This window comes from Volvox carteri, assembly GCF_000143455.1.
Source record: "Volvox carteri f. nagariensis unplaced genomic scaffold VOLCAscaffold_52, whole genome shotgun sequence".
In the NCBI taxonomy this organism is placed as follows: domain Eukaryota; kingdom Viridiplantae; phylum Chlorophyta; class Chlorophyceae; order Chlamydomonadales; family Volvocaceae; genus Volvox; species Volvox carteri.
The window spans coordinates 265958-278400 of NW_003307595.1; the positions used below are offsets into that span (position 1 = coordinate 265958).

At 55.4% G+C, this 12443-nt stretch overlaps 4 protein-coding genes across 4 annotated transcripts in view; all 4 read right to left on the bottom strand.

The window, feature by feature from the left end:
• VOLCADRAFT_83281 (uncharacterized protein) overlaps positions 1–3782 on the bottom strand; it is a gene marked incomplete at its 3' end in the record, with an annotated part of 10012 nt that extends 6230 nt beyond the window's left edge. The window contains exons 1-7 of the mRNA XM_002955501.1: positions 3631–3782; positions 3449–3547; positions 2882–2999; positions 1862–2063; positions 1252–1372; positions 812–889; positions 107–169 (exon numbers count right to left, since the gene is read on the bottom strand). Coding sequence (XP_002955547.1) covers positions 107–169; positions 812–889; positions 1252–1372; positions 1862–2063; positions 2882–2999; positions 3449–3547; positions 3631–3765 — 816 coding nt within the window. The 5' untranslated portion in view covers positions 3766–3782. The remainder of the gene's footprint in view (positions 1–106; positions 170–811; positions 890–1251; positions 1373–1861; positions 2064–2881; positions 3000–3448; positions 3548–3630) is intronic.
• Positions 3783–5620: 1838 nt separating this feature from the next.
• VOLCADRAFT_96428 (uncharacterized protein) lies at positions 5621–6526 on the bottom strand (the record flags this gene model as incomplete). The annotated part of the gene is made up of 3 exons (XM_002955502.1): positions 5621–5674; positions 6045–6067; positions 6238–6526. 3 exons carry the CDS (start codon positions 6524–6526, stop codon positions 5621–5623), a joined length of 366 nt encoding a protein of 121 aa, XP_002955548.1.
• Positions 6527–8222: 1696 nt separating this feature from the next.
• Positions 8223–8831, bottom strand: VOLCADRAFT_66001 (uncharacterized protein; the record flags this gene model as incomplete). The annotated part of the gene is made up of 1 exon (XM_002955503.1): positions 8223–8831. One exon carries the CDS (start codon positions 8829–8831, stop codon positions 8223–8225), a length of 609 nt encoding a protein of 202 aa, XP_002955549.1.
• Positions 8832–11315: 2484 nt separating this feature from the next.
• Positions 11316–12443, bottom strand: part of VOLCADRAFT_106840 (uncharacterized protein) — a gene marked incomplete at its 5' end in the record, with an annotated part of 24561 nt that continues 23433 nt past the window's right edge. Inside the window, 3 exons of the mRNA XM_002955504.1 lie at positions 11316–11695; positions 11910–11951; positions 12078–12336. Of these exons, the coding sequence (XP_002955550.1) occupies positions 11474–11695; positions 11910–11951; positions 12078–12336 (523 nt within the window). The 3' untranslated portion in view covers positions 11316–11473. The remainder of the gene's footprint in view (positions 11696–11909; positions 11952–12077; positions 12337–12443) is intronic.

The window sequence follows — 12443 nt, forward strand, 5'->3', positions numbered from 1 at the left end:
CTCACCCACCCCCATGCGCGCGATCAGTTCTCAGCCCTCGTTTCATAGCACGTTTGCAAATACATACATACAAACACACACATGGTGCGTGTAAGGTAGCCCCCACCTTCCAAAGCGGCAGCAAGTCCGTCGCGCGCTGTTCCGTCTCCTTAAGCGCCGTATAGACCGCCTGTACGGCAATATGTACGGGACGTACACCGTACGAAGGATTCCACATCAACTAAAGTATACGTGCGGCCCATGCCAAAGGGACGAAAAATCGTCCTCAGAGACTCGTCCGCCGCCCCGGAAGGACAATTCCACATCTCGAGGTGTGCACTGCACACACCACATATGTATATCTTGTCGGGACCCACCACCGCAATTAGCGGTTTAGGGTTCTCGGTTCGATTCCTGGGTAGACCCTGACATTGTAGATGGCTACTTACTCAGATGTGGAGGGTCAGAAGTCACAGTTGATGGACCGAGATTTGCACCACACTGGATTGGTGGCGATTGCTGAACCCTCTGTCTCTCATACGGATGTTCGGGTGACATGGTGATGACACATATATAACTACAACACATGACAACAAAATCTCCCCAAACGACGACGCCTCCGTTTTCTCGCCCCCATATCCCAATGTGGGACACAACACAACCCGATGCTGTCCGTACTATCCGTACTACATGTATTGTGTGTGCACTAAATGTACTGTACGTACTGCATATATACGTAAACATTATATGTACTGCACTGTACTGCATGTATTGCACGTGCTATCCGTACTACATGTATTGTACGACAAGGAGTACAGCCCTCCCCACTTACCTGGATCAGCGGCGAGTCGCTGGTCAGGGAGTTGAAGTCGTAATTGAAAACCGCCTTGCCTATGATGTCCAGGGTCAGCTGTTTGTGTGTGTGTGTGTGTGTGTGTGTGCGTGTGTGTGTGTGTGTGTGTGTATTGGGGGGGCAGGGGAGTAGGCCGTATTAATGTAACGCAAGGCGGGGGAAGGGGACTCATCAATGAAAAGACAACAAAGCGGCAGGCGGCTGGCAGCCAGCCTGGGGAACATCCGCAAACTCAAAAATAAACTGCAGAAGATCGAGAGATGATTGCGGGATGATGCCCCTCTCCCTGCCACTACCACAACGCGCTTCCCCCCACACTTTTTCCCTTCTCTCCTGCCAATGTCTTTCACACACACACACACACACACACACACACACACACACACACACACACATACACACACACACACACACACCACCTGTGAGAACATGGCCTCCATGTTGACGGGGGTTCCTGACCTGGCCGCCACACGCAACTTATCCGCAGCGAACTCCGACGAGGGGCCGAACACCCGGACTAACATGGCCTCCAAGTAGGCCCTGGGGGGGGGGGAAGGGGGGGAGGGGGAGGGGGCGGAGGGGGCGGAGGGGGAGGGGGAGGGGGCGGAGGGGGAGGGGGGAGGGAGAGGGGGCTGGGTGGTGCGTGTGCTGGGGGCCGGATCGCAACATGGTGGGAGGATTTGCGGTACTGTGTACGACTGTACAGCAGCAGCAACAGCAGCGGCAGGGCGGCACCATGTCGCGAAACGTATTGTTGATTACGTGGACGCATGAATACACATACATGCATATATACATACAGGCAGACCAAGCACTGAGTCGGGACGCGGGAACGCATGTTTGTGTTTCCCCCACCCACGCGCTACTACCTACTTGCTCAGCCCGCGCAGCCTACAACCGCACCACAACCAACACACCTCCCGCCACATGCCCTCCAACCTCACAGGGGGTGTTCCCCCAAAACCCCCAACACGTACACAAAGGCATACACACATACACACGCACATACATACACACGTACACACCCACCTGTGCAACGAGGGACCCACAGCGCGACGGCGGACCTTCCAATCGTCCCCTCCCGCCACCGCAAATCCCTTCCCGAACAGAAACTGCGACACCTCCGCCACCAGCCCCTTGTTGTAGATATTGCGCTGGGAGTTGTCGGTGGCCCGGAGGACGTGCTTGGCGGCGGCTGGGTCGGAGATAACCAGGAAGCTGGACACGGGGCCTGCATGCGCATGTATGTATGTATGTATGTATGTATGTATGTATGTATGTATGTATGTATGTATGTATGTATGTATGTATGTTGTTACATGGTGGTTAACTTCGCCAGCGGCCCCTTTCCCGGGCAGTCCCTGCTCTCCCCTGCTAGAGGGGCACCCTAATCCGTCACCCCATCCGACTTCAGAATGTATTCGTTGGGTTCGGCAACTCACCACCAGCATCCAACCAAATCTAGCGGATCAACGGCGCATCAACTTAGTTCCTGGTTAGCTCGCAAGTTGATTTTATCACGTCCTACATCGTCCATACGATGGGGGGCCACCTCCCATTTCATCACTCCTCAAACACCCGAGGAGCCGGCAGACGGATTTGAACCCGGGACGGCCGGGAGCAGAAGTCAGGCCTAAACCTCTGCCAGCCGCCTGCCTAACGTACAAGATCAACGCAAGCCGTACATACATGTGTGCGTATGTATGTGCGTATGTATGTGCGTATGTATGCATGTATGTACGTATGTATGTACATATGTACGTATGTATGTACCGTATGTGGGCAAGAGGGGGGTGGAGGACCATCAAAGGGGGGAAGGGGCGGGAGGTTCAGATGGACCCTGAGCCTGCGATCTCCTGTGTAACCCCACTGACCCGCCCTCCCCCCTCGTGGCGACTTCTTTTACTCTAAATACCCCCTTCCCCCTTGCCTTTCCGTTTATCCCCCTCTGCACCTTTTCCCCTCCCCCCTCCCCCCCCATTCAAAACCCCATTCGTCCCCCCCACATACATACATACATACACACATACACACACACGCTCAACCCACCTGTGGGCAGCAGGTACACGGGCCCGCTTTCCTGCATCCACTTGTACAGCGCCTTGAACAGGGCCCCGCCCAGCAGCTCCTTGATGTCGTCAGGCTGGGCGTTGGCAACTGGCACGTTCTGTGGTTTGGAGGATTACAAAGGGGAGGGCAAATGGGGAGATTTCATATGGGGGGATATACGGGATATGAATGCAAAAGGAAACGGAAGGGTTTTGACCAAGCCTTGTTGGAGTTGGAGACTCCGGGGCGACGGGCGAATTGCGAGGATTGGTGGCGGGCGCATGCAAAGAGGGGAAGATGGTTAGGAGGGAGGTTTGAAGGTCGGAAAGTCACAGCTGCAGTGACCCGTGCTGCCAGACGTGTTTGCTACGGTGGAAAATGGGGACGGTTAGGTGGCACAAGAACTTGAAAGATGAGCAGTGTTTTGGAGCGGGGTGATGGAAACCCTGGAGGCACTGCCGTACGAGAGCAGGAGTGCGGCAGATGAATGTGCGACCAATGCACTTTTTAAAGCGGGCTTCCAAAAAGCACGCCGAAATCCGTGAGGTAAAACATGATGCTACTTACGCCCTTGCCGCCCCATAGCATGTTGAGCTGCGTCAACCATCCAGGGCTTGTGAAGCTTGCACCAGCGCCAGCCGCGTCAATTGACTTGCCCATGATTGGCTTCAGAGTCAAGCGAGATATTAAACGTTAGCCAGGTCCTGGGGCGTAGGCTGGTCATGTTGCTCCTGAGCCAACGGCCTCACCTCATCATCCTGTGCCCGAACTTTCACAATTCGATTCGCCTGATGATATGATTGAAATGGAACTGGCCGGCGGCGTGGGTTGTTGCTAGCATGCCCACACGCCTTTGGCTGGGCAACGCGACCGGAGAGCAACATCGGGCTATACAAATTGGCAAAACGCTGACCACCTGTCGCGACCTCTCTGATTCATTGGGTGGACTTCCTGAAGCATTTCGTGTCGCTCGGCTGATTAAGCGCTCCAGAACCGGACGAGCAACCGCTTTCCTCCGGTGTACACTGCATTATCAGCCCTCGAACGACCTGTTGAAAATTCAAGCCGGTATGCTGGCACAGTATGAAATTGAAATTTTCTCTTAGTTCATTAAGCCGAAGTAGATGTATGTTGATTGATTGATTGTTGGAGAGACAAAGTTACCATTCCAGGGAGATGGGAAAGCATAAAGGCAACTCTTGCAGCGCTTAATTTTGTGATTGGTGATCTGCTTGGTCCTGGACCACATGTTTTAGCTGCGTTCTCCGCGCTGCCCTACCCGGTCCTCCACGGGGATAGCTGCGCTCTGTTTGGGGATGAATCCATCGTCCTTTTAAACGTAGGCTCACAACATCCCTGTGCGGCATGTTACCAACGGGCAGCTCCTTTCCAAGTAAGGCTTCCCGCAATCGCATTTCCCGCAAAGGTATTCAGTAGATGAACCAAGCCGTTGTCTCCTATACTTGCAAGGTTTGATTTCAGTTATACATACTAGCGTCTGTGAACTCTCTCTCGGAGGCATCGAAGGGGTTGCCGAAAGGTAACATAGCCATGAATGGCTGGAGCCACTGGCCCTGCCTGCAAGTGCGCAGTGTCATTGAATATTAGCATGGACAGCAGCCATGTCTAGGTGGCGCCACATCAATGTTTTGGCGAGCGTGCTGAGGGCCCGTGGACAAGTCCGCAGGTTACGTCCTTGTCAGACCAAAGTCAGGCAACTCTGAGCACCGACCCGCGCAGAATGCAAATGCGAAATTAAAATGTACACCCCTTGTTCGCGTAGCTGGCTTCACGCCACTCGCACCGTTTGATTCCCCATTTGATTTCCACCTGTCTGCAGCCGCCTTGGCGACATCTGTCTGTACTCGGATTTGGTCCTCCCTTACGCGAGACCGCTGTCGATATGAAGCATGCCCACCCAGATGATATACATCCCGTTAACCGTAATAATATTTTATTATATACTAAAATGCCATGGTCACGCACACGGTCGGAAGACTGGAAAATGTCACATTTTCCACAGTGATGGAAAATGTGAATTACTTTGGCTGAAGTAGCACATGTCGTTTTGGTGGATTGCCTTCCTGATGTGCGCTGAACTGTGTAAGGGAAAACCTTGGGATCCAGCCTGTACAGCAGGACACATGAACGCCATGATCCACTCTTGCTCACTAGGGAAAGGTTTGGCAATGAAACCAAGTTACATACGATGTGCCTTAGCGCATAATCCCCTGCTTAACCGATATCACGCCAGGCCTTGACGTCCTTATACGAAAGCCTCTGATTTACAAGGTTTCATACCACCCTGAATGCCAGGCGCAGCCAAGACCTCAATTCACTTTTAACACCCACAGCCGCTGGACCCATCCGCATATCCCCCTCGCCAATGTATCCGAACAGCAAAGTAGACAGTTCCAGCAGCAGCAGCAGCGGGACCTTCGCTATCGAAAATAAAAAGGACGGGACTGGACCACCTGGACTGTGGCCGCAGCCGCCTTTAGCGAAACAAGCAAAACGAACAGGAAGACACCCAAGCAGCAAACACTAACCCCGTGCTGTCGCGCTGCACACACACGTAGCCACCCACCACCCACCGCAACCAGTGCAACCAACGCCGCCACACTTTCAAAACTCTCATTTTACCGCTACCCCACACAGGTGCCCTACATAAGCACGTACGCAGCATTGAGAAATGTTACAGCTGGTCCGAAAGCAATGTCGAAAGCAATCACCGCGTCTTCACTCCGCAGCGACATCTTCTGGCGAGGACGGGGCGTTGCAGACGTCGTGAACCTGCGGGCAGGGGAAGGGGAGGATTAGAAAGGAGCGGGATAGCGGCTTTGCAAAAAGGGCCAATTGGGATGCAGCAGGAGGCCCTGTTGAAGCAGGCGGTGGAGGCGGACAGTCCCGGTGCGAAGGGTGGTGCAAAGGATATGGTTGCACACATTTCGCATCCCCGGCCTGTGTGAGACACGCTCCGTGGGGCTAAGGATGGGTGCGGCCATCTCAGACAGACAGATATAAACAGAACACTGGACAATGCGGATGTGGGGCTTCGAGGCATCGCACTTGCAACCGAGGATGTGGGGACAGCTAAATTGCTCCGGAAACAACCCCCAAGTCGCCCCACCTGTCTCGTTCAGGCCACCTCACCTCACCTCACCTGAACCTGGTCTGAGAAAGCACCTGAAGACATACATACACGTATACCTACGACCCCGTACGTACGCACAGTTCCTCGACACAAAAACAAGTCAGGAAGGTGGTCGTACATGTATAGGAGATCTAGGCCTCGTTTCTAATGACAGCCAGCATGCGCCGGCCGCCGCTCATCAGTCCCATGCGGCCAGCGCCACCTCGCAGGGCCGTGGCAGCGGCGCCGCCACCCATGCCGCCGCCACCCATGCCGCTGCGCATCATGCCTCCGAGGAAGGGGCTAGAGCCTGCGCCTCCAGCTGAGCCGCCCCTCATGCCTCCGAAACCCCCCCGGGATCCGAGGGCGGCGGACATGTCGTAGCGGGGGACGTTCTCGGCACGTGCAGGGAGGGGCGTAATGACCAGCGCAAATGCCACCAGGGCCATCAGGACCAGAAGGAGGCCAGGGCGGGCCGGGCGGCTGTTGGCGACGCGCTGGTTGCGATCCATGATTGGCTACTAATGCCTGGGGGGAGATGTTCGACGATGAGACGCGGAAGTGGAAGACGAGAAAGACGAAACGCAAAACGCTTGGGAAATTCGAGATGAAGGATGAAAGCCTTCCTAAAGGAATTGAGGACTGTCGGTTGATTGTTGGGTTAGGTTACTTGATGTACGCGTTCCAACGGTTTCAGTTGCTGTTGGGTGATTCTGGTAGGAGCGCTGAACGCTTTGAACGCTGTACCAGAGCGATGTGTTGTGTGTCTGACTTGCGGCGCGGCTCCGGTTATATTTGCGGTAGGCCTAAGCGACGTACGACCGTTACAACACTTTTGCAACTGAAAGGTCCTCCGCACGTTTGACGCGAACGGACGTTTGACGCCAAGACATCATTCTTTGGCTGATAGATCGACCGATAGATAGAAAGGTGCCTGTTGACTCGTTACCAGGTGACACCCATTTCAAATAGCAGAGTGTCCTAATGCACACAATGGCCCCAGATGAAGCCTCGCACTCCGTAACACAAAATCAAATAGCAGTCGGCCTCCGTGAGCACTCAGGTTTTGTCCATTTCTCACCACCCCACAAGCTTACTCAGCAATTGTTTTGCTACTACCCCCCCGGTGAATTGTTCAGCGAACTTCTTGAACCGCAGGAGACCCACTTCGCCACATGACAGGTTCAAGACCCGCATTAGGCATTGCCCCCTAATAGCTGGGAAGCAGTAGACGAGGACGAAGACGTGCTGCACGAGAGAGTGACAAGCAGTGGGGGCCCGCACAAACCCGCGTGCCTTCGGCTCCCATGCGCACCTTGCTGCGGGGGAAACCCGAAGCTCAATCACTATCTGTCCTGCCTGCTCATTGCGCTAATCAAGCGCGACCCCAACTGCATGGACGCAGTCTCAATCCAGCTCTGCCGAACACAGCGATGCGACAACAGGAACTCCGCCCTCCTTTCCCTCCTTTACCCCCCTTACGCGCGCGAGGAATCCTCCCACAGTTTGCATTGCATTAACAGTCGTGCTGCCGGAGGGAATACAGACCATGTCGCGGCCGCCATCAGCCATCAGCGGCACCCGCGGCAGTTGTCTGCCCCCCCCCGCCGTAAACCACCGTGCCACCACCTGGCGATACCGCCATAGGACTGTCCGGGCACACGGGCGTTTCCATGACAGCGCCGTTCGTACGCCGTTCGTACCCATGGATCCCATCCTGCCCACAGCCAGGCCTGTTTCCCACGTTTCTAGGTGGCACAACTTAAGGGCCCTCTTTCCCCCGCACTCCTTGATAGCAGCACCGCAAACACAATGCCACCCTGATGGTGGTGGTGATGTTGGTGGGCACATCGTGGCGGTGGGCACCCAATGGGGTCCGCTACTACGACCAGTACGAGAGTGCCGCTAGATAAAATGGAAAACGCGGGGTCCAAGCGGGGTCCAACTGTATTCGCGCAGACTTCCGAATGCGTCAACAGCATATGTCGGTGTCAACACTCCTATCTAAACCCTGCCAGCCGGCAGCGCTCCAATGCTTCGCAACCCCAAGGGTGTTGTAAGCCGTGACCCCCGAAGCAACTCCGTGTCCTGAAGAAGACATAGGCATGATCTGACGCGACAATGCTGCCGCGACAATGCAGCTGACCGGACCAGGACGAGCGCAAGCATACAACAAGCAAGCGCGTTCACAAGAATGCTCTCCTCTGGCTAAAACCCTTCCACGCGCTGCCGCGGTTCCGGCTGTTCTGGGAGCAAACCCCGCGCACTCCGTTTCCGCGACGTCATGACTGCCAACCGTGGCCGTGCACCGCGTGCCCATGTCTCCGCTCGCGCCACAGCGTCCCTGCCTGCCTCAAACACGGCGAGCTCCTCTAACGACAGCTTACTCTGCAGCTCTAGCATGTCCTCCCCCGATATGGTACTAAGGCCCTTTGACACAAGCTCCCGATAGCGCGTTGCGTACGTCCGTGACAAGAACGCCGAAAGCGACACGTCCTGCAGAAAGTCGTTGCATTTGTTGCCCACGTCGTAGAAGTAGGGGCACCGCCCCTTTAAATTAAAGCACTCTGCGCCGGCGTTGAGTCGACGGCGATAGCGTTCTTGGTAGACTTCAGGTAGGCTTATCGTAGCCATGCCCCTGCGCGTCAGCGCGGCTGCCAGCCACAACGGTGTGTCGACCTTGTCGCCAGCCTGTACATCATTACTGGACGAACCAGGCTCAAGTACCTGGGCCACGCCCGCAGCACCAAAACTATACCGAGCGGGAACGATAGTCTCCTCAGCCAGGGCCGCATCAAGATTCCAGTAATCCGTCATGGATATATGATTTTATATAAAATTAGAACACAAGAAGTTGATAAGCTTGCAAAAGTAGCTGGCAAGGGTAGCGGTAAACCTCTTGAGAGACAACTCCTAAAGTAGGCCCATAGCTGTTGCCATTCGGAGCAAAACAAAAATTTTCACAGAGTGATTCTCATAGTATGTATAAAATCATGGCCCCATGGCAGCTCAAGCGCAAGACCGGCTGCGCGAGGGTTCAACCATGGACAGTTATTCGTTGAGCGCAGTTAATTCCACTCTCGTGTGGATTTTGATGTCGTTACACAGCCATGAGCCAACGCCCAAGATTTGCTGCAAGGGAAACGATGAATTTAACAACGGTACTTGCAATATCAAGGATTGGATCTTTAAACTAACGGACAACAGTAAAGTCATGAGGATGGGTCGCAGAGCTGTATTACCTACCTTGTAACAGGGTGAAGCGGTGATATTATGCTATGTGCCTATACTAATGTTTAATTAGTCTCACACAATTGAATCAGAAGCGTGTTTAGCAGAAGACATTAACACCTGGTGCAAAATTTAAATTGCTAAACCAGCTCTTAGGCCCGGAAGGGGCCTCCTGGATCAGCACAGACCCAGAAGCATATAACCCGCATGCTTTGCGTCAAGCACTGGGAGGACCCCTTCGTAGTGTTGGCGTTGCGGGGACTTGTGGGCAGCGACGGACTAGTTAGGTTCATTCGTGCGATTCCTTGAGCGCAACGCATGGAAGGTATTTTTGCGTGGTTTGCAATGGAAAAAGCGCGTCAAAGTGGAGTGTTGCAAAGGAACTTAGGGTAAAATCCGTATTTTCTTAATCTTAAAGCCCACTTAGCGTCTTTTAGCTCCTCCTGTGAGGTGAATAGATATTGGACCGCCTAATGGACGGGCCCTTGAAAAACGCGCAAGGTGCTTTCTTGCGCAGGACGCTTGAACCTTTTCTGCGAGCAGCACAACCGAAGAAGTTACAATAATTGACGGGAGCTCCGGGCCCCCTCAGCAGCTGACGATCTCCCCCCTTCTCTCCTCTCTCTCTCCGCCTTCTCCGCTCTAGCCCATCTCTCATAAACCTCTCGGGCACTTACAATGACAATCTCAACTATCAACCGGATTCTTCTTCCGACTAGCCGACCAAGCTGGAGTGCTCGAACTAACAACCGCCGAGCGAAACAACACGAACAGCAACTTATCCGTCCAGAAAAAAGAACCCCAATCTTCACAAAACAAGCTGCCCCAGTGCTTCCGACACAAATTAGAGGGGCGATTTACAAACAACACTTATAAAAAAAGTAGAGCGCTACTACAGAAACAGAAAGAGAAACCCCCCACCCTGCCGCTGCTGTACCTAGACCAGGTCTTGGCCGTCATCCGCACCACCGCACACAACGGCTCCATCATCCGCTCCCTCCCCCCCACACACACACAGAGAGAGAGAGAGAGAGAGAGAGAGAGAGAGAGAGAGAGAGAGAGAGAGAGAGAGAGAGAGAGAGAAAGCGCACATTCGCCAGTGTGTGGGGGGGAGATCCCACAGGGCAACGTACACGAAGAACTTCCTGCCTGCCTCCCTCTCCCCCGGCCTTCCTTTCCCCCCGGCGGCCTTCTGGGGACATCCTCCAGACGGACGACGGAACTGATACGCACATACATACACGCAGGCAGGCGGCTGGCAGAAGTTAAGGCCTGATTTCTGCTCCCAGTCGATCCAGTCGACCCGGGTTCAAATCCGCCTGCCAGCTCCTCGGGTGTTTGAGGAGTGATGAAATGGGAGGTGGCCCCCCATCATATGGACGGTGTAGGACGTGATAATATCAACTTGCGAGCTGACCAGGAACTAAGTTGATGCGCCGTTGATCCGCTAGATTTGGTTGGATGCTGGTGGTGAGTTGCCGAACCCAACGAATACATTCTGAAGTCGGATGGGGTGACGGATTAGGGTGCCCCTCTAGCAGGGGAGAGCAGGGACTGCCCCGGGAAAGGGGGCCGCTGGCGAAGTTAACCACCCTGTAACAACATACAACATACACGCAGACGCAGACGCGGAAGCATGAGGGCTTCTCGGCAGTTCAGAACATCCAAAACAGGTGCTTCTTCTCAGAACATGTGTGTTGCGCAATCTGGTTGCTGCTTACATATTCGGATCAAAAAGGAAGAAACAGACAGACAGACAGACAGACAAACGAAGCTTGGAATCCTTTCAAGAAGCTCTTGGTAACCGGCGCGATTAAATTTCTTTCCCCACACTCTTCTCTCCCTCTTCCCCAACGGACTATCTCTCTGGTCTCTCGTGTACCATCACCTAGGTAACCACTACCCACTACCACGCCACTCCGCGCCATATCGATCCTCCTCCACCTCCACCTCCACCTCGACCACTTCCACCTCCACCACCTCCTCCACTTCCACCTCCACCACCTCCTCCACCTCCTCCTCCACCACCTCCTCCACCTCCTCCTCCTCCACCTCCACCTCTACCTCTACCCTTCAAAAGCTCGGCACGTGAAAGCGAAGACATGGGCTCCAAGGGGGGGAGCGCTAAGCTAATTGGAGGGAGGGGAGGGGGGGAGCGCTAAGCTAATTGGAGGGAGGGGAGGGGGGGGAGCGCGAGAGGGGCCTCAGAGGGGCATTAGCAAGGGGCGTTAACAGCCAAGGTGGGAGCCAAAGAGCGTGTGCGGGTAGGTGTGGCCGATCGCCTGCTGCAGGACACCACCACTGCCGCCGCCAGCGCCGCCGCCGCCGCCGCCGCCCCCAGCCAAGGACTGAAGCAGCAACCTCAACTGCATGGCCAGAGTGACGTCCCGCAGACAGGCCGCCTGCAGCGCGTGGAGCAGCCCGTCCTTGCCGTCCTCGGTGCCCAGAACCTGTGTGCAGGTGCGGGGGGCCCCGGGCCGTGTGTATGAGCACGAGTATGTGCTAATAAATGTGTATGTATGCATGTCGTGTGAGGACAAAACACACTTCGGCGAGGACATCCAGGATTTAGACGACTGAGACTATCCAGAGACTTGCGGAGGGATGTCGGAGGGATGTGATACCTGGGGGGTCTTGGAACAACATCGCAATCACCACCTCCACCTCCACCTCCTCCACCACCACCTCCACCTCCTCCACCACCACCTCCACCACCACCACAACAACAACAAGAACAACAACAACAACAAGAACCCCCCCTAGCAGCAACAATGGCAGGCGGAACCAACCGCACACCACCATGCACCGACCCTCCCCTCCCCTCCCCCCCACCTGCGTGACCATATCCGCCGCCACACTCCGCCTCATGGACCTCAGCTCCGCCGCCACCAGGTCCCGACCTGCACGGCTCTCAGCCCACTCAACAAAGGCCCGGTCGAGAGCAGCGCATTCCTCAGCTCCACCACCACCATCACCACCGCACTCCGCCAGGCGAGCTGCAGCAGCCTCCGCAGCAGCCTCCAGGGAGGCTGCTGACGCGGCGGCGGCATCGGCACCCGGCGCCGCCGGTGTCAGCGCCGCGGCAGCGGCGCTGCGGCCGCGGTAGCGGCCGCCGCCGCCGCCGCCGCCGCTGCCACCGCCTTCCAGCTGTTCCAGTTGGTGGGCGGTGGGGGACATCGGACCGTCGACGCCGGCGGC